Raw genomic sequence first — 19,782 nt, 5'->3', positions numbered from 1 at the left:
ATATAATTATAACAAAATTTAATCATCTGAACTATTCCCGTGTATCATACAAGAAAGACCATCGTATTGTTTTTGTCTTGTAATTTCTCTTATGTGTTTTGTGATTTTTATATTCAAAAGTAAGGTTAAAATCAGGAATTCGGACTATTGAAAATCACAAATAAGATTTATGCAACCGATTGATTTCAATAATAAAAAAAATGCTTATTGATTGATTGATTGATTGATTGATTGATTGATTGATTGATAACGAATTTATTCATTCCAAAATTTTAACAAAGTTACAAAGTAAAGCAAAATATAATACAACATTTTGAAATGAAATAGGAACCTTCTGGAAAGCAAAGCTTGTGATCGAAGGTTTCCTTCAATAAATAAGTCATATTAATGCAAAAAACAATATATATCTATATATAATATACAAATCATATCGTTCTTGTTGATTAAAGAAATATTCGAGCAAACGAATCGAGTGATAAAAAAGGGGTTATGTTTTTTTACCAACGTAATATAAAAAATGAAATCGGCTAAATATTCAAATGAGTTCTATATTAAGTGAAGTTGTTGAAAAAGTACGATTCCTGCAATTATCGTGGGAGGAGGGGGATGGTTCTCCATTCACGCCCCCTTCGAGCATTCAAAAGTCACGTGGTTATGACATCAATGTATAAAATAACCAGCTCGAAGTGCCATCAACGCCGACTTATTTGCATATTTTCAGAGATCCGTCTTGCGGTTATAAAGCTGAATATAAATATTCATAGAATTTAGTTGGGCGTGGTCACAAGTGATGGAAAAGAACATCATCAAAACTGAGTAAAAGAACAAACTTTCCAATACAAGTGAAATGGAAACAGAGAAAGAAATGTCAAGGAAGGTTTCACACTCCTCTTGTGTTGCAAGTAAATCTCGATGCACAATTATGAGCCATGAACTAAATATACATTATTCTCAACGCAGAAGCAATATTTGGGTTATTCCAAGCGCAGACGTATAAAGAAATAGAAATGGGGTCGACCAAGCGTGGGCAATAATTGGAGCAAGATTTATTTGTTTCCTTCATGAACAAACACAAAAGCTCTTTCACTTTGCTGCATTGATGATTGAACTTTAGACGTATAAATTATGGTAGACGCACATGTGGGAATTTTAATGAAACTAACTTCAAACCTTCATTTGATTTGCTCCCATTTACTTAGATTTGTTGATCAAAATTTACATTTAATTTATTTCATTTAGGTTTTATTTCCACAAATCCGTTATGTTACAAAACTTTGATAACTTACATAACTTTACATTACATAACATAGCTGAGCAGCCATTAAACGCGTAGACTATATAAGTATAAATAGCAAGCATTCTTAATCAATATATATTAATACATGTTTAAGTACATAAAACGGAAAAGTGGAGGAAACCTTAGAAGCAGAATGCTTGTAGATAAGGTTCCCTTTTTTATACATTACTTTTGATATAACTACTTAATAATAATAATACACGTGACAACATTATATCAATCAAATTACACCGACAAAAACAACACAACACAGAAACGTGACAAAAAAAACAAAGAAAGAAAGAAACGAAGAAATAAAAGAACAAAAGAAATAAAGTAAGCAGCTGCCATCCAACATAATTCAAGAAGCTTCTGGATAATAAGCTCTGTGGACAAAAATACAATAGAGCATGCCAATAAAGAGCAATTTCAGTTTGTTTCATTATATCGAAGAAGAAGCTTTGCTTTCAATTGATGTTTGAAAATATTATAATTTTGTAGTTGCTTAAGTGTCATATCCAAGGAATTCCAATAAACTGGACCAGTATATACTATCGTTCTTTTCCGAAATACTGTTCTCAACCTATTCAAGTGAAAGAATGACGACTGTCGGGTAGGATAAGTATGCAAATGTTGATTCTTTTGGAATAGTGATGTAAAAGCATGAGGAAGAGCATTTGAGTTCAATTGAAACATAAAACACCCTAAAAAGAAATTATATAAATCATGCACCTTCAATATTTTATTGTTGAAAAATTAGATATTTGTGTGACTTAACCTTTCAGATTGGCAAATTATTCGCAATACCCGTTTTTGAAGAATTTCTATGTGACCAAGTAAAAGTGACCTTCATTTTTGCTTATTTCTTTTTGTCGCTATAATGCCTGCCACGTTCATAGTAGCGTAACCCCGGGGGGGGGGGGGTATATCTGCTGATAAAAATGAAGAGATAAAAAAGGAAGGAGTTGAAAGTCAGAAAACAATAATGAAAAGGGGGGATACGGAATATTGGAGATACATATTTCCTTCAAATAGATTTCAATGCTCAATGAGATGATTTCATTCTTTTCAAAATTTAAACAGAAGTCCCAGACTCCTATGTTTCTATATGACCTTCCCTTCATTTGAATTACTTGTTGGGACATATTTCTCCCAAGAATGTTTATTAATTTGTTCCATAATTGGTATTTGCATAATTTTAATCTTAGGACATACTTGCTCACTATTTCTCGTAATATACATGTAGTTTCTATTATCACAAAGAGTCCTGTATCGAATAATGGTCGATTGCTCGATGTAGACCCATTAGAAACATTTTCGAAAATTATGTTAGACATGTTCGGAGAATATTAAAAAACAAACAAACAACAATTCAAGAACGATGGCGGTTCAAAGCTTCGGTGCTTCTAGTAAATGGAAAAGTAGGAATCCCGTATATAATCACTTACACGGCTGTCCATTCTTCCCTATGATAATAATATGGTCCATGGGGGCGTCATTGTCTAGTGGTTACGAATCTCGTTTTTCAAAGAGAGGGACGTAGGTTCGAATCTCAGCCACGGCGTATTTTCCTTCAGCAAGAAATTTTTCCACATTGCGCTGCAATCAACCAAGGTAAGTCGAATGGGTACCCGGCAGGATTAATTCCTTGAATGCACCAAGCTGGAGCTACAGCCGGGTTAATATATAGTGCGCCATTGAATAGGAAAGTTGATAAATCGGCACCTCATAAATGTTATATATCATTGTATGGCTAAGGTAATGCATTTATTTTACTTACTGAAAACCAGCATCGAGGAATAGACGTTGACTTGTAACAGAAAATAAAACAATATATATAAATTCACAGGTTCTGCACCTCGCGTGATAGCGTAATAATAATATTCCGCATTTAAATAGTGCCTAACACATCAGAACGATGTCTCTAAGCGCTTTTCAAATATATAATTACAGGTAGAGGTTAAATCATCTCCCTCTGCATTTGGGAACCCACTTCATCTCCTCTCAAAAAATTCCAATCATCCATTTACACTGACGTATGAGTGTGGGGGATTTAATGTGTCTGGAAAACACGACTGGCGTAAAGATGGGGGGTGAGAGTTATGGATCCCAAACTGTTACACGACCAAGAAAAAATGTAAAGAAAGGGAAAGGAGAGGGAAAATGGTGTAATATGATTTTATTTTCTGAATATTGTGTCCAAATTTCTTACAAAAACTAAATTTCCATATTTTCATAAAAGTCGTTCTTTCGCTGGCTCGCCACTTTTATAAAAGACAATCACCCCATGTGCCAGGTTGTGTCTCGTCAATTTTTGGCTTATTACGCTACTATACTAGAACATCCTCACGTTCCTTAATTTAAAAAAAAAGAAAGAACAAAGTCACCAACATTAACTTTGTCTTTGATTGTATTTACATTAATTCTTTTAACATCATATTAAAAACAGTATTCAATTTATTTTCTGGCAAACGTTCTTTCTTGTTTAACAAGCCAAATCTTTCATAATTGATTCAAGTACTGAATGTTAATCTTGCATATTTAAATATTCCGCATTTAAACTGTGTTTAACACATCGGAACGACGTCTCTATAAGCGCTTTACAGATATGTTATTACACCGGACATCGGATCCTTGCATGTCCACTCCTATCAGGGGAAGTATTCCAATAAGAGTTTCAAGACTCAATTGCTGGGCATTACATATACCACATAGGCTTTCCCAATAAACAAGCGTTCGCTTAGCTCACCGGAGTATTTTTTCTCTTCGATGTAATTTAGGGACTCTTGCAGCGCTAGGACAATAGACAAGTAGCTACTGTCGTCATCGTCATTAACACCATACACCCTCTCCGCCTAATTACCATTGTTATCGCTATCATCCTCACTAAGGATCTTTGACAGAAATACACTCTCATCAACCTACTTCTTTTGCCTCCTCTTCATCATCATCATAATCATCATCATCATCATCATCTTCATCATCATCACCATCACCACCACCACCACTATTACTACCCTCATCATCATCATCGTAACCATGCCTATCTTTATTATCATTGTCACCATAGCCATCATGTCATCATCATCATTATCACCGGCTTTGCCATCATCATTATCGCCATCATTGTCATCATCATCATCGTCGTCGTCACTATTATCATCATCATCATCATCACCATTTTCATCGTCATCATCATCATCATCATCGGCATCATCATCACCATTATCATCATCATTATCACCGGCATCCTCCTCCTTCACCTCATCATCATCATTGTCATCAAATCTACCGTCATCGGTATCCTCCTCTTTCTCCTCTTCATAATAATAATAATAACAACAACAATAATAATAATAGGCATTCATATTGCGCCATCTATCTAGAAATAATCTATTATTATTATTACCCCTCACCTCACCTGGGTTGAGTGCAGCACAATGTGGATAAATTTCATTGCTGAAGGAAATTACGCCATGGCTGGGATTCGAACCCACGACCCTCTGGTTCAAAGTCAAAAGACTAAATCCACTGGGCCACAACGCTCCATCATCGTCATCATCATCATCATCATCATCGTCATCATCATCATTATCATCATCATCGTTGTTGTTAAAGTCATCAATAATATTTACAGAAAGTATATCGCAATGAGATATGTTAATGCTTTTATTTCAAATTTTTATCCAGACTGTACAACATCACTGGCAACGAGAATTTTCTGCATAAATATAATCAGTATATAAATTTACAATATAATAATTATTTCCTAAAGATAAAAGTGTTTCTGACAATGATGCCATAAACTTGCAAAATATAGTACATAGAAAAATAAATCTAGAGATATCATGCCCAACAAGTCTCCATTTCTCCAGTAGTATATATTGACCTTTTTAGTAGAAATTATATTTGATTTTGATTAATTGAGTTATAACAGTCACGATATAGTGTCTTGAATAACAATGCGTAAGTATATAAATTGAATATGTGTAAAGTAATTGACGCATTTTGGGTGTTCACTTATTTATCTACTTTATCTATATAACATAATAGGACATCCTATTCAACATAATGTTAATTTTTATTGGATCCACCCCCCCCCACACACACACACACACTTTTATCAAAAACCGTTTACAAAAACGTAAAAATTACCATATGATTGTGATTTTTTGCATGGTCAGTGCCCCACTTTTGGCTCAGCCCCCCCCCCCTCCCCTTTAAAAACCCGTTCCGCGGCCCCTGATAACACCACTGAGTTTTTGCTGAGTCGGCCCTGCTACAAATTATGTATAATATACAAGTAATCAGTGTATGCCTGTCAAAGTGTCAATATTAACAGTGATCACTTTGATACCCTCCCATTTTACAATTTCCTCATCCCCTTTTCAATAGTTTCATCTGAATTACGCTGGGACGGCGCCAACATATTTGACAGGAGTTTGAAAGATACCCTGAAGGTGACGTCACAGTATAACAATGCATGTGTAATAGACCAGTTCGTAGTTACTTCATGGACAATTTTGGTCAAATGACCTTTCATTTCTTTCATTATGATAGGCAGATTTCAAAGCAAGATATTAAGTAAGCTTGCCTTACATAGCAGGATGAAGAAATTTAATAGACCAAGTGACTAGAATAACACACCAATGAAACCTTTATGAAGGTATTTGTTGAATTCCTACTTTGAATGCATATCATATATGTTGCACAATGTACTTGGCAAACAGTGAAATACCAATCGTTCGTGGACGCATGGTTGTTTTTTATGGATGTAAATGAATACCACTATTCAAAGGAATATATGAATAATCAAGACATCAAAGTTGGTGCTTATCTCATTCGATTTTAAACCACCATGTCACTTTAGTACAAATGACCTTCCTCTGATCATGCGTAGAATATTTTGATCATGCGCAGAAAGGAACTACGAACTGGCTTATCGTATAGCACTCTTACTTATTTATTCCCCACCCCTTCACTACTTGAACATATCATATGGTTGTGGGGTAGGAGGGGCATGTTCTGTAAGCCTTGGTGACCCGAAGCCCCTCCTACAACGCTACGCGATTTTATTGACTGCGAATCTCTGCTCTGATATTTATTCCCAGTACTGCCAGCCCCCCTCCGCGTTGATGGGGGTGTGGTCAAAGTTTGCATTTGTAATTGTACCCTCAGCACAGAGTATCTCGTGCATACAGCTGCTTGCGAGGAGCTCCCGCCGGTCGGGGCCGGTAAACCGTGGTGCTAGAAGATCGGCTAGCTTGCCCTGGACCTCGACCAGGAACTGTGTCCAGGTAGATTCTCTGTGTTGGTCTGTTGCCAAGGAAACAGTTGCAAGTGTATCCTCCTGCGAGCGAAATAGAAAACATGCGTCTGGTTTGTGAAACTGCAGATATTAGGTAATACCTCTGTCACATTTCATCTACGGCGGCCATACGGCGAGTCGAATTTATTCATTTTTATTCAAGCCACCTATATGTAGCTGGTGCAAAAATGTTTCCGACTCGACGTAAGGACGTCGTAAGGAAAGTGCACTCTAAAAAATATTGGTTAAAAATGCTTCATGAGGGTAATTATGTGTCCAACCAACACTGGGCATTTCTTTTGGGCATTTTTATTTATTTAGTGTGAGGAAAACCTTGCCCCAAAATAATTGTTGTTTAATTTTTAATTTTACTGGACAATAGGCTTCCCGCAAAGGGTAAAATACTGCCAAAAATTGGTTGTAATATAGGGTATTTATATTGCGCACATATCCACCTTGTTAGGTGCTCAAGGCGCTTCAATATTTACCCGGCTAAGATAGGCGTTCAGAGCGCACACAGCTTCTTGAGGAATTACTTCCTACCGGTACCTGTTTACATCACCTGGGTTGAGTGCAGCACATTGTGGATCAATTTCTTGCTGAAGGAAATTACGCCATGGCTGGGATTCGAACCCACAACCCTCTGTTTCAAAGTCCGGAGACTAATCCACTGGGCCACAACGCTCCAAATTTAGTAGGTCCATGGTTGGACGGGTTGAACACATAATTAACTTCGTGCTGGTTAAAGTTTCACCCAATATCTTTTCAGTGTGTGACTAAGAATAACTAAATTGAAGGGTGCACTCAAAATTGCAGGGATTTGAAAAAAATCCAAATGGAGTAGTTAGGGACTAACTTTGAATCCTACAGATTCATTTTTTAAATTCTAAAGGATCTAAATTCAGTTCTCTCAAGATTTAAAATAAATTTTAAGGATTCAAATTAAATCCAGAATTCGATTGGTCCCCATAACTACAGTCCTGTTAATCCCTGAAATTTAGAGTATGCGGGGGCCGGCTATAGCAGGAACGATTATAGTACGCACTTCTTTCCAAAATTTATCCTTCAAAGGAATTTTACAGAAATGTTATGCAATAAGAACGAAGGGGAAATTTTCATTTTCGTTCTCATAGGCCAATTTTTATGGGCCTGTTTTTAATAGCAATGCATATTTTCACGACTAATTTTATGATAAATTTGTTTTCATTACCATTACTGTCCAGCTGTTTTGTCACGTAAGAACGGGAAAATAATCCTGCCTATCAATAATTGCTATTGAATTTTAATTAATATACTTATCCATCTAAATGCGTGATAAGTTTTCTTTCAAATTTACAAACTATATTATCAACTTATTTGCTACATCCCTGCCTTTCTATAAATCTTGAATTGATTTAATTAGAATTAGGGGGTTCAAGTTGGTTTCGAAATCTTACCTCTTCCAGTTGTAATGGAGCGTTTGTAAGAAGAGGACATTTTGTAACCATTGTAGTAAGCTGTAATACAAAAAGAGAATATGGTTGATGGAGATGAATGAAATTAAATTCATTTACATACACAAAATCTAACTGATGAATAGAATAGGGCATCGAATGTTTTACTCGAGACTACCCCCCCCCCAAAAAAAAAACATGAAAATATTTATTAAATAAGTATGAGTTAAAAGGCTGCCTGCAAAAGTCATAAGTGTTTAATTATCAAAGAATAGAAATAAAAGTTATTGTATAAACATATTCAAGATAAAGGTTAATATAAAGTAATTAATGTCGTGTGTTCGTATTTAAGAGTCTTGAAGAAGTGAATTCAAGAGGCTGGAATTAGACCATCTCCGCCAACACTAGCGTGTTATGCTCTATTATTTGTTTATATTTGAATATGTCACCATGTTTGATATTTGTGTTTGTTTACGAAGGGCCCCAACGAAAACAAGCTTGTTGCTGATTGGGCTACCCTTCTTTTAAATATTTGAAATAAATAAATAAATCGGGGGGGGGGGGGTGGGAACAGACCATCTCCACCAACACTACCGTATCGGAGGGGGGGGGGGGTAGAGGCAGAGTGCCCTACACCCCCACATAATTTTGATGACCTTTTTTAATTCCCCGGTTCCCCCCCAAAAAAAAAATTGTTAGCCCGTCCTGGCTAGGTTTTACAAGCACATCACAGTCCACATAGATTTTAAGACAAAAACAGTCATCGATTATTTAGGCCTGCACGTATATTTATATTTGTTATACTCTGTGTTTTAAGTGCCCATACAATGTTTGTCACGTAACGACGTGGCGCAAAGTGTCATAAATTTGAAGTATATAGGCATATATCGAAACTGCAAGGGTAAAGTGGTGAACAGTGGCTCGATGAGCCGAAAGATTTGAGAGGGATAGTAAAATTTCCACCTTTTCAAATACAAAACCCAATTTTTGACATAATATTTAAAATATGTTATCATTTTTGCTTTTTCTATTTCCTTTCCTCTTCTTTTCTCATTTTTGTTTTCTTGCCTGTGGAACTATTGTTGAGTGGGGAGAGGTGTTGATGCCCTCTAAGCTACTCCCTCACCCCCCCCCCCCATGTACGCCGATTGTGAAACAGTTAATACTAAGTGGATCGAAACGTTCTTCTTCATGTTGTGATGCATGTATAGCCACACCTTTGAGACCGTCCCCAAATCCATTGATGATATGTTATTGGAAATAACGCATCGGTCTGGGGCAGGTCTTAACAGTGTGACCTTTTTTGTATTTAGAAATTTTTAATCTGTTGTTGACATAAAGAAAATAAGATCCATATAGATAGTATCTCTTTACAAATTAGCAGATACATTTTCAACTCATAGACTTAAACCTATACATTTTCGGTTCTTCTTGCTATTCGAGCACTAAACATAATGTATCATATGGTGTTTTTTACACTATCTACTTATTTCGTTTAAATACGTATGGATGTCTTAATCCAATATCATATCATTATGTGTTACATTGAAATCCCATATGACATACATGTAGTTGTAAATAACATTGACGATAGAGTAAACTCTACTTGTAATCTTAACATACTCATACTTTTTTCGAGTGTCAAATATTCACAACAAAACATTAAAAAGAGGTTTTCCCCAATAAAGCCTAAAAGATTTGAAGCCATTGCCAATCTTTTTCTTAAAAAAAGCATCATATTAAGATCGAACTTACCGACGAGTTCAGGGATTGGTATGCCACGGCAAGGCGATCTCGGAAAATATCGACGTCAAATTCGTATAAGGCTTCGTCAGCGTGGTCGAACTCGTGAATGAAAGAGTTCATCAGCACCAATCCTCGGCAGAGAAATGTTACGGTCGAATCACTCGTTCTGTTACGAATACTGTCGTCTGGATTCTGAGGGCGGTTGGAGGGGGACATTGTAACAATCATTGATAGCATAAAATCAAAATAGCAAAACAAATCATCAAATATGGTATTTATTGAATTTCAAATAGGTTTCATACTCTATCGCAGATGATTACAAAAAATAAAACAACCGCAGCTGGAATATTCCTGTTTAAAAGTTTGTAGGCACAATGCACATTGTTAAGTGGAAGTCACTTTAAATGAATATTTAAGAGATTAGATGATGTATTTCAAGTTAAAATGTCTCATTTGAACAGAAATCAGTTCCCTGCCAGTCGCTTCCACATCATCATTATTGGTATTATTATTATTAAACGTGTAGTAAACATATTTTTCTTCAAATTTTCAGTAGACGCTTTACTCGTTTGAAAATTTAATAACTGTGTGTACAAAATAATATAAAAAATAATCTTGAGCTAGATATGTTTTTCAATTCAATTATTTTATTTCATTTCCATTCAAAACATAATACAAAGTAATATAAAGCAATACAAATCAAGTACAATTTTATAAAAAAAAATTATATAACATATCCCCTTCCCCCTTGTATTGCCGCCTCTGGTTATATGGAATATAAAAATGACACCTCATCATTGAATGCTATAAAGCGCTCAATCCATCTATCATTATTACAATTGACTCGTGGAGAAGTGTCTTCTCGTTACAGCTTAAGGCTTAATTAAAACTTTAACGATTAAGAAAACTCGTCAACTTACCACCGAATTGATCACTGCATTGAGTCCTGTTCTGTACTGTTGAACGAGAGATTCGAAATAGGATCGTTATAATAAAATTCAATTTTTCATTTTTTTTAATGAATCAAATCACAAAGAAAATGGTGGTTATTGGATTGTACATCAAACATAACGAATAAAGATGCTCCTAATCCTAAAGTTATCTAAGCGGTATAAACTATTTAAGGAAATAAACATGAATTTGCAGTCCCATTTAGTCCTATCATGTCAGTTTCTGGTGTCCACTGTCAAAATCAATAATCGTGAGACACAGTCTTGGTAGAGATAAGTGGAATGACAAGAGATCATCTAAAAATGCACTTGATATTCATATAAAAACTGTATAAGACTTTGTATTTCGTTTAACAACCTATCGTTTGTAATCGAAATTCATTGTCTGGCTTCATTTGCTGGCACTTTTATCAGAAATACTCCATTGTACATGGTAAAAACGTTGGTTAAAATATTAAGCACGTTGTTTAAGCCTATATCTTTAACAACATTTATCAACATTTTTGAAGTAATTGAAACTTTTTAAACTTGTTTACCACTTTATACAATGGTTTATAGAATAGCAGGTTTAAACAACGTACTTACAATTTTAAACAGCGGTTTTTTTTTTATTAATAACCTCAGTCCGTCAGTGTCTCTGATTCAATTCAATTTGTTCCCTTTGTTTGTAAAATAAGTAAAATGGGCCAAATGCCAATCAATATCCAACAATACTAGTCGTTGAATACAAAATAATTCATACTTTTTATATTTGAAGATGTTTGTTTATATTTCATTTCACTTCACTGTTACCCTCAAGCTGACGCATGAAAAAAGTCTATACTTACCTCGTCTTTCATGACGTCATTGAAAGCTATTATGGTGGAACGGTTGAAGAAGCAGTTGTTCATTGATATTCCTTTCGAAGCCCGGGGTAACGGTGCACCACCACGCATCCCACATGGTGTCCATATCTGACCTTTGACCTGTAACGATGACGTCATTAAGAGTACCAAAAGCGACACGAGCGTGGTCGTTGTCATGGTTGGCGTAGTCATTTTGTAGTAAAAGTTTTGCCGATATGATGATCTTGATTGACGAAATAATGATATTGTGTTTGAAGCTAGACAGCCCTTGGTGCTCCTAAAGTAGTTGTTGTCTTTCAATCTGAGGTTGAGAAATTGTAATGTTTTATCAGAAGTTATGAAATTAAAAACATAAAAGTTACGCATTGCTTTAGAAGAACAATGTAAGAAAGGTTTAAAAGTCATCCAGGTAGAGTATCATGAATGAAGTAAAAATATAAACCTTGTCAACTCGACTTAGGCTATTTTAATTTACTGAGACGTCCCATGCCCTCTCCAACAGTGGCGTAAGTCTGGTCCGAGCAGTGCGGGGAGGGGGTGATAGTATGGGGGTACCCCTTCATAAAGGTCTTCGTATATGTGTGCATAATACAGCATGTATATGATTTCTAATGATGACAGTTAAGAACTATCATTTTATTCATTTGTGTAATGGTTTTGTTGTGATATAAATTACCGATGTGAAAAGGGTGCTGCAGTTGTTAAAAACAATGTGATTATAATGTACAGGGAAGTAAAGGGTCACTCATGAATAACGAAATAAAAACTTCAGAAGAAAAGGATAAAGAAAATACAAAATTGTTTTCTACATGTGTGTGTGTGTGTGTATATATATATATATATATATATACACACACACGTTCAAAGCTGGGGGCCCGGGTTTGATTCCCGGCAGAGACATTTTTTCGGCATCACCAATTTTTCCAAAGGGTAGATAGCTCTAGGGAACCTTGATTTAAGCTACGTCTACCATTGCTCTCTTCATCCATTTCTTTACTATATATATATATATATATATATTATAGAGGCAAAGTGGTAATGCATTGTACTAAGTTACAACAGAGTTTTTTCTGCTCAAGAAATGAGATGACAAGAAATAAAGAAAAGAATAAAAAAAAGAAAGAAAGAAAGATAGATAGACAGAAAGAAAGAAAGAAAGAAAGAAAGAAAAGAACGAAAGAAAGAAAGAAATAAAATGAAATGAAAAAAGAAAAAAAACATATGTTTCAGAAAAAGATACAAAACTAATTAATTTACCTGGCACAAGAAGAAAGATATAAACCCGCCAATTCGATAAGTTTTTATCTGAGCTCACACCGATGCAGCTATAACGGAAGAAATGATATATATCTGCAATTTCACTGGGGTTTAAATACTGTCCTTTATCATGATTATCCCAAACAGGTGACATTATTTCGAAATAAGATCTGCGTTTTAAAATTCCGAAGTGCAAATTCCTCAATTATGCTTCGCAATAAAGGTGAGAAACGCAATTAAAATCAGACGAGAGTGTCAATCGCGTCCGGGAAAATGATACTTGGAAAAAATGGAAATTCCGATTGCGAATGCTAAATCAATATAAACAACGTTCTCTCTCTCCTTTCCTTTTCTCTCACCTCTCTCTCTAACTCTCACCCTCTCTCTCTATTTCAACAAGTTGCCTCTTGAAAATACAATTTAATATCATATTCATTCGTCACACCTGAATAACGGTGTGGTTGCAGCACAATGAACTTTTATTAAATCGAAACTCAAATTTATTCCTTTTAAGTGAACCACTTCAACAACGATTGCGCAAGAACAAGAGGGCTTTTGAAGTTCTGTTGTCACACTTCAAAGATTCATGCGCGTTTTCTATAGAAAATATATGTGTAAACTTTTTGATATTTGTGTAGCCTTGCATGCATTTATCTCTATTTCTCCAACTCTGACGTAGAACTACTAATTGGGCTAAATGGAGGGGGGGGGGGGGTTCTTCGCCACCGATCCTTTCTAAAATGTAGTTCTGTTGATGCAGTGATTTACAAATGTTACTAATTAAAAGCATTAAATGGCGATTCAGATTTTTTCAAAAAAAAGTGAACCCTCGTTTACATTGCGTACCCTATTCATATTTTCTGCTGCAATACAGTATGAAAAATGGCAATGACATGGGAAAAAATAGTTTTTTGTCTCACCTGCGAAGCAGAGTGAGACTATAGGCGCCGCTTTTCCGACGGCGGTGGCGACGGCGGCGGCGGCGTCAATATCAAATCTTAACCTGAGTTTAAGTTTTTGAAATGACATCATAACTTAAAAAGTATATGGACCTAGTTCATGAAACTTGGCCATAAGGTTAATCAAGTATTACTGAACATCCTATTAGAGTTTCATGTCACATGACCAAGGTCAAAGATCATTTAGGGTCAATGAACTTAGACCACGTTGGGGGAATCAACATCAAAATCATAACCTGAGGTTAAGTTTTTGAAATGTCATCATAACTTAGAAAATATATGGACCTAGTTCATTAAACTTGAACATAAGGTTAATCAAGTATCACCAAACATCCTGCATGAGTTTCACGTCACACGTCACAGGTCAAAGGTCATTTATGGTCAATGAATTTTGGCCGAATTGGGGGTATTTGTTGAATTACCATCATAACTTTAAAAGTATGTTGGTCTAGTTCATAAAACTTGGACATAAGAGAAATCAAGTATCACTGAACATCCTGTGCGCATTTTAGGTCACATGACCAAGGTCAAAGGTCAATGAACTTTGGCCATAATGGGGGTATCTGTTGAATTACCATCATAACTTCGCAAGTTTATTGATCTGACTTTTGAAATTTGGACATAAGAGTAATCAAGTGTCACTGAATATCCTGTGCAAGTTTCAGGTCACATGATCAAGGTCAAAGGTCATGTGAGGTCAATGAACTTTGGCCACATGGGGGTATTTGTTGAATTAGATCAAGCTGAATTAGATCACCAGATCAAGCTGGTTCATGGTCAGCCCTTTCCCATTCTTAGTTTTACTCCTTTTTAAAAATTAGTTGTCTTGTACTGTCCTGTCTCTTGTTTTGTCTTGTCTTCTACGTCTTGTCATCCCCTCTCTCTGTTTTTTTTCCTGTCTTGCGCAACATATCCTTTACAACGAAGACCTCTTTGTGTGAAAAGCTTTGCATTTGTTCAGTTATTATGTTTCCGTCAATATGATTTCTTTTTCTCTTTTCTTTCCTGTAATACATGCATGTACGCATATAGTAAGTCGACTATAATTTCTTCTTTTCCAAGGGGGATCCATAGTTTTACAAGCTTTGCTTTTTAGTGGATCCCCTCATTTCCATATCCATTTATGCTCTATATTATACTGTTTTTTTTACGAAGTAAGAATGCCCTTCTGTAAAATTGTATTTGATTTGTATTGTTTTATATTACTTTGTATTAAGTTTTGTATGGAAATGAAATAAAAGAATTGAATTGAAATTGAATTGAATTACCATCCTATCTCTGTAAAGTATATTGGTCTAGTTCGTAAAACGTGGAAATAAGAGTAACAAAGTATCACTAAACATCTTGTGCGAGTTATAGTAGTTTTCAAAGTCAGCACTGCTGCTATGTTGAATCACGTGATGCAGGTGAGAAGGCCTGGAATAACGAATCTCATTTCGTTTTCGGATTAACAAACCTTCAGAATTACGAGCCATTGGAATAAAGAACCCAAAATTAGTCCACGAGCAATGCATGGTTCAAGCGCTGCCGTGGCGCCACGGTGCGTTGTCATGAATGTTACGCCCATATCAAGTAGACTAGAGCCATTCTGGAAAAAGAGGCCTGTATAAACTTTAAGAAGCATTTTGGGGTAAGGGAACCGGACTATTTCACACAATTCAAATATGCTGAATCTGATAGGATCGGTTCCCAAGCTAATTTCTCATGTTTTGACCACCTAATTTGCATAAACAAAATGGCTGCCAAATTGATAATTCAGAATATTATTTTGACAATGTTCTTTACTCATATTTGCTTTCACAGACATGAATACTGCAAAATCCTGCATACATACGTATATCTTTCGGGAAAAAATTGTTATTTTTGTTTCCGGCTAATTAATTATGCAGATCTATGCATATTTTGGATCATTATGCTTTAATTTGATTATTTTAGCTCAAATATTTATATTTTTGGTACAAATAGTATTTGCATCATTATGAATGATTGTACGCCCCTTAGAATATAATACCACAGTGAATATTAATGTATTTTATTGTTTTTGAATTTCTTATGTATTTCTTTGTATTTTGTGCCATTTGTTTCGTGCATGTTTTTGTAATGGGATCTGTCAAAGTATTGATTATCAATGGCAGAAAATGATAAGTTTCAATGATTTTTACAAATTGTTTGTATTCGTATGTATCCATGGGCATTAACAGATGCACTGACTCTCACACTGACATCTGCATACAAAGGTAAATTCCTGCAGGGAGGGCCTTCGCATTTTAAAAGCACACTGGTGGTGATCCAACGAATTTCATGAACCTATATATATTCAGTGTGCTTTTCTTTAGCAAAAAGAAGTGAAAACAATCTGCTGAAAATGAAATGTCTTGTGTGTTCTCCCTTATGCTTGTCAAATTGTTCCAATTTTGAAAAAAAAATTCTCAGAACTGAACCCACATATTTATAAACCATCTAATGTCTCATTTTGCCTATCAATTAGACCGTTTTAAATGATTTAAAAGCCAGACTATGGTGTTCTAAAGTTCCACAACGAATAAGCATTGGCGGCGGAAGCCAAATTATTTAGGGGGTGTCCACCTGATTTTTTGGATGGACACAGGTAAAAAATTGGACAAACGCCCCGAAAAAAGGTTATCAACCTAAATTTAGGACGTTGCTAGCCCAAAATTTTTGACAAGCAAAAAAAAAAAAAGTCATCAACCTAAATTTTAGGGGGGGACAACACACGTTTCAGGTGGGATCCACGTGAATTAAGGGGGGGACGCAGGAAAAAAATTGACAAGCAAAAAAAAAAAAAAAAAGGTTATCAAAAAAAAATTTAGGGGGGGGACCGTCCCCCCCACCTCAAATTTAGAGGGGGACACGTCCCCCCGTCCCCCCCCCCCCCCGCTTCCGCCGCCTATGCGAATAAGTCACTGCATGTCCTTTTAATAACAAATTTTGATAATTGGACTTCATTAACTGATCACATGTGCATCTCCATAATAAATCTTTTCCAATGCAGTACTGCACCTTTCCTATCAAGAATTGCCGCTTCATCCAACTTAGAGGCATCCGGCTTCCCCCAGCTTGAAACACCTTCGGGGTGTTGAATGATCAATGTCAGTTATCATCGAGCTGGTGTTCCATTGGATGGCTTGATTGATAGGGCAGCCTCATATTATAAAATTGTTGAAATCAAACCAATTTAGCACAAGTGTTCTGCGGAGGCAGTTGGTATCGAAGTCATCGTGTTTGTGTTCTTGAGATATGTCCGATTCTTATGTCACAGATCCACAGAGAAAACCTAAACTTTTGTCTTGAGGGAGAATCTGCTGTCTGACCAGATCTTGTTTCAGGTGTTAAAATGCTCGGACTGCACCTTTCAATACCGCAGTGAATTATGTAATGTCCCCTTGGCCATTCATATCTTCATAAGATTATTTCTAATTGATAACGAAGATATCTTTCAGAGGATGGTGGGTTACTGACATGTTTGGTGTTCCTGTAGGTTATTATTAATCCACTTCTTTTGATCGGTATTAAACCCAACAGCATCCAATAGCTGACCCAGCTCTGATAGGCTGCATGCGAGTCTGAGATATCACCATCAAAGTCTAGGTCAAGAATTTCTTTGTAGAGCAAGGAGATCTCTTTCTACGAAGGAAGCAGTTGCCTAGGTTATGTTTGACTTGTCAACCGGTTTTGGTACCACTGAACATGTCATTCTTCTTGGGAGACTGACAGTGATTGATGATTCTGCACTCCAATGGCTTTGTCCTTGGTCCCATGTCCTTCAAACTGTACATCACTCCTCTTGGCTCTATAATGTGGCAACTTGGTCTTGGTGTACACTTTTATGCTGATGACATCCAGCTGTATACCTCACGTTTGATCCAAAAGTTAAAGATACAGAGGTTCGTGCAGCTGCTGTTGTTGGTGCTGCCACTGAGGATTCGATGTTGGATGAAGGTCAACTTCTTGAAGCTTAACGATTAAAAGCGAAGTAACTTGTTCTGTCATCTCCATATGCGTAATTATTATGACTACAACTCCAGTCTTAATAGGTGATGAAGCTATATATCTCCAGTCATAGGCGGCGGAAGCGGGGGGGACGGGGGGACGTGTCCCCCCCCCCTAAATTTTAGGTGGGGGACGGTCCCCCCCTAAATTTTTTTTTGCTAACCTTTTTTTTTTTTTTTTGCTTGTCAATTTTTTTCCCTGCGTCCCCCCCTAAATTCCCCCTTAAAATTTAGGTTGATTACCTTTTTTTTTTTTTTTTTTTTTTTTTTTGCTTGTCAAATTTTTTTGGAGCACTTGTCCAATATGTCCATCCCAAAATTTCAGGTAGACACCCCCAAAATTTTTTTCCTTCCGCCGCCAATGTCTCCAGTAAAGATATCTTGGCGTAGTCTTTGATAGATCAATGAGCATGAAGAAACTCACATCACATGTCTGCCAATCTGCATAACCTCTAGACTGGACTTCTGCAAACTGTCCCCATGCTGATTTACCTTCATCATGCATCCCTAGCACTTTTCAACCGTAGAACGCAGTGTGAAAATTTGTTCTGCATTAGGCAGTGACTGGGCAGCTGGAAACCTTCTTGTTTTGCCCATGTTTTTACCATGGAGCTAATCTGTGTTTAGCCCCCTAGTTTTTTATAATTTCCTCTTCTGTATTCAGTATCGTTTGGCAAAGAATATTCAATGGCAAGGATTGGATAGAAGCTGTGGTATTCAGTTATTACTTTGATGGGTGACTCAGAGGAAATAGATATATCGGTAATGATTTAAACAAAACGAGTAAGTGATCCGGTAATACAGACCCTTTGCCTTTATTACAAATTCTTCTTTTGTCAACTGTAATTATTGCCGTTCTGATGGAGACGAATCAAATATATGATTTTGCTACAAGGATGTTAACAATGTACTGATACTTAAATCCGATTGATAAACTACACTAAAAAAAAATCATTAAAAATAATTGATTATTGGGTATGTTATCTAATTATAAAGGATATATAAGACATTTTAATATAAATATTTCAATAAATCTAATTCCAGCATGATTACAGGTTTTCTAACTTCTAAACCCTTTTTTTCTAACGGGTTCATTGAATTTGGTAATAGTCATGAATATAGGATCAGCATCAATGTGTTTTATATTGGGCATATGTATAATATACCTTGCAAGTATATTACTTTCTATATACAGGTGTGGGAGCATGTGTGTGTATTTGTTCCTAAGTACTATTAACAGTTGTGGCAAAAGAAGTTTATCAAATGATTCAATGATTGAAGCTTGATATTTGTCTGCCACTGATACTAGTTTTTCAAGAACTCATATCAAACATATACAAAGAAAATTGCAAAAAATACAAGAACATAAAAAAAAATCAAAGAATAATAAAATACATATAAGAATTGACTTGAATATTATATTTAGGGGCCAAACAGTTATCATATCTTATTATATTTGTACCAAGAATAATAATTTTTTGAGGTGTAATAATTAAAATTATAGCACATTTTTGCAAAATATGCATAAATTTGCATAATTAATTAGCAGCAAACAGAAATAACAATTTTTTCTGAAAGGTACATTGTTATGTATGCAGGATTTTGCAGTATCAATATCGGTGAAAGCGAATATTATAAAAGAATATTGTAAAAATAAGATTATAAATAGTCAATTTGGCAGCCATTTTGTTTATGCAAACTAGGTGGTCAAAACATGAAATATTGGCTTGGGAACCGGTCTTATCAGATTCAGCACATTCAAATTGGGTGAAATTGACCGGTTCCGAACTTTTACCCCAAAATGCTTCTTGAACTCAAACTCTCCCCATATTGGTCTTGTCTAAAGTGATCAATCGAACTATATTATGCGCCATCTCGAAACTGATAGCGGTATTACTGAGGGGGGCTAAATTGCTATCATCAGGAACGATTTTTGTGTTTTTCTTTTAACTATCATGATGATTAAAAGCCTGTTCCGGGCGTCTTAATGAAGTCAAA

At 35.7% G+C, this 19,782-nt stretch overlaps 1 protein-coding gene across 1 annotated transcript; it reads right to left on the bottom strand.

The window, feature by feature from the left end:
• Positions 1-5,655: 5,655 nt before the first annotated feature.
• LOC121425552 lies at positions 5,656-13,040 on the bottom strand. The gene is made up of 6 exons (XM_041621634.1): positions 12,816-13,040; positions 11,541-11,859; positions 10,684-10,719; positions 9,773-9,955; positions 8,021-8,080; positions 5,656-6,626 (listed from the first exon to the last, which is right to left on the bottom strand). Exons 2-6 carry the CDS (start codon positions 11,748-11,750, stop codon positions 6,378-6,380), a joined length of 738 nt encoding a protein of 245 aa, XP_041477568.1. The 5' UTR covers positions 11,751-11,859; positions 12,816-13,040; the 3' UTR covers positions 5,656-6,377.
• Between the last annotated feature and the right edge of the window lie 6,742 nt (positions 13,041-19,782).

The sequence above is a fragment of the Lytechinus variegatus genome, chromosome 12 (assembly GCF_018143015.1).
Source record: "Lytechinus variegatus isolate NC3 chromosome 12, Lvar_3.0, whole genome shotgun sequence".
Classification (NCBI taxonomy): Eukaryota; Metazoa; Echinodermata; class Echinoidea; order Temnopleuroida; family Toxopneustidae; genus Lytechinus; species Lytechinus variegatus.
The sequence above is the reverse complement of the archived record's forward strand: the minus strand, read 5'-3'. Positions and strand labels throughout refer to the sequence as shown.

Bases quoted from the DNA above. Each gene is read 5' to 3' on its own strand.
- LOC121425552 (XM_041621634.1), bottom strand. From the start codon at position 11,750: ATGACTACGCCAACCATGACAACGACCACGCTCGTGTCGCTTTTGGTA. The intron at 10,720-11,540 runs GTAAGTATAGAC...CTCGTTCAACAG, and splicing joins ATGACGTCATGAAAGACGAG to TACAGAACAGGACTCAATGC. The intron at 8,081-9,772 runs GTAAGTTCGATC...TTTGTATTACAG, and splicing joins ACCAATCCCTGAACTCGTCG to CTTACTACAATGGTTACAAA.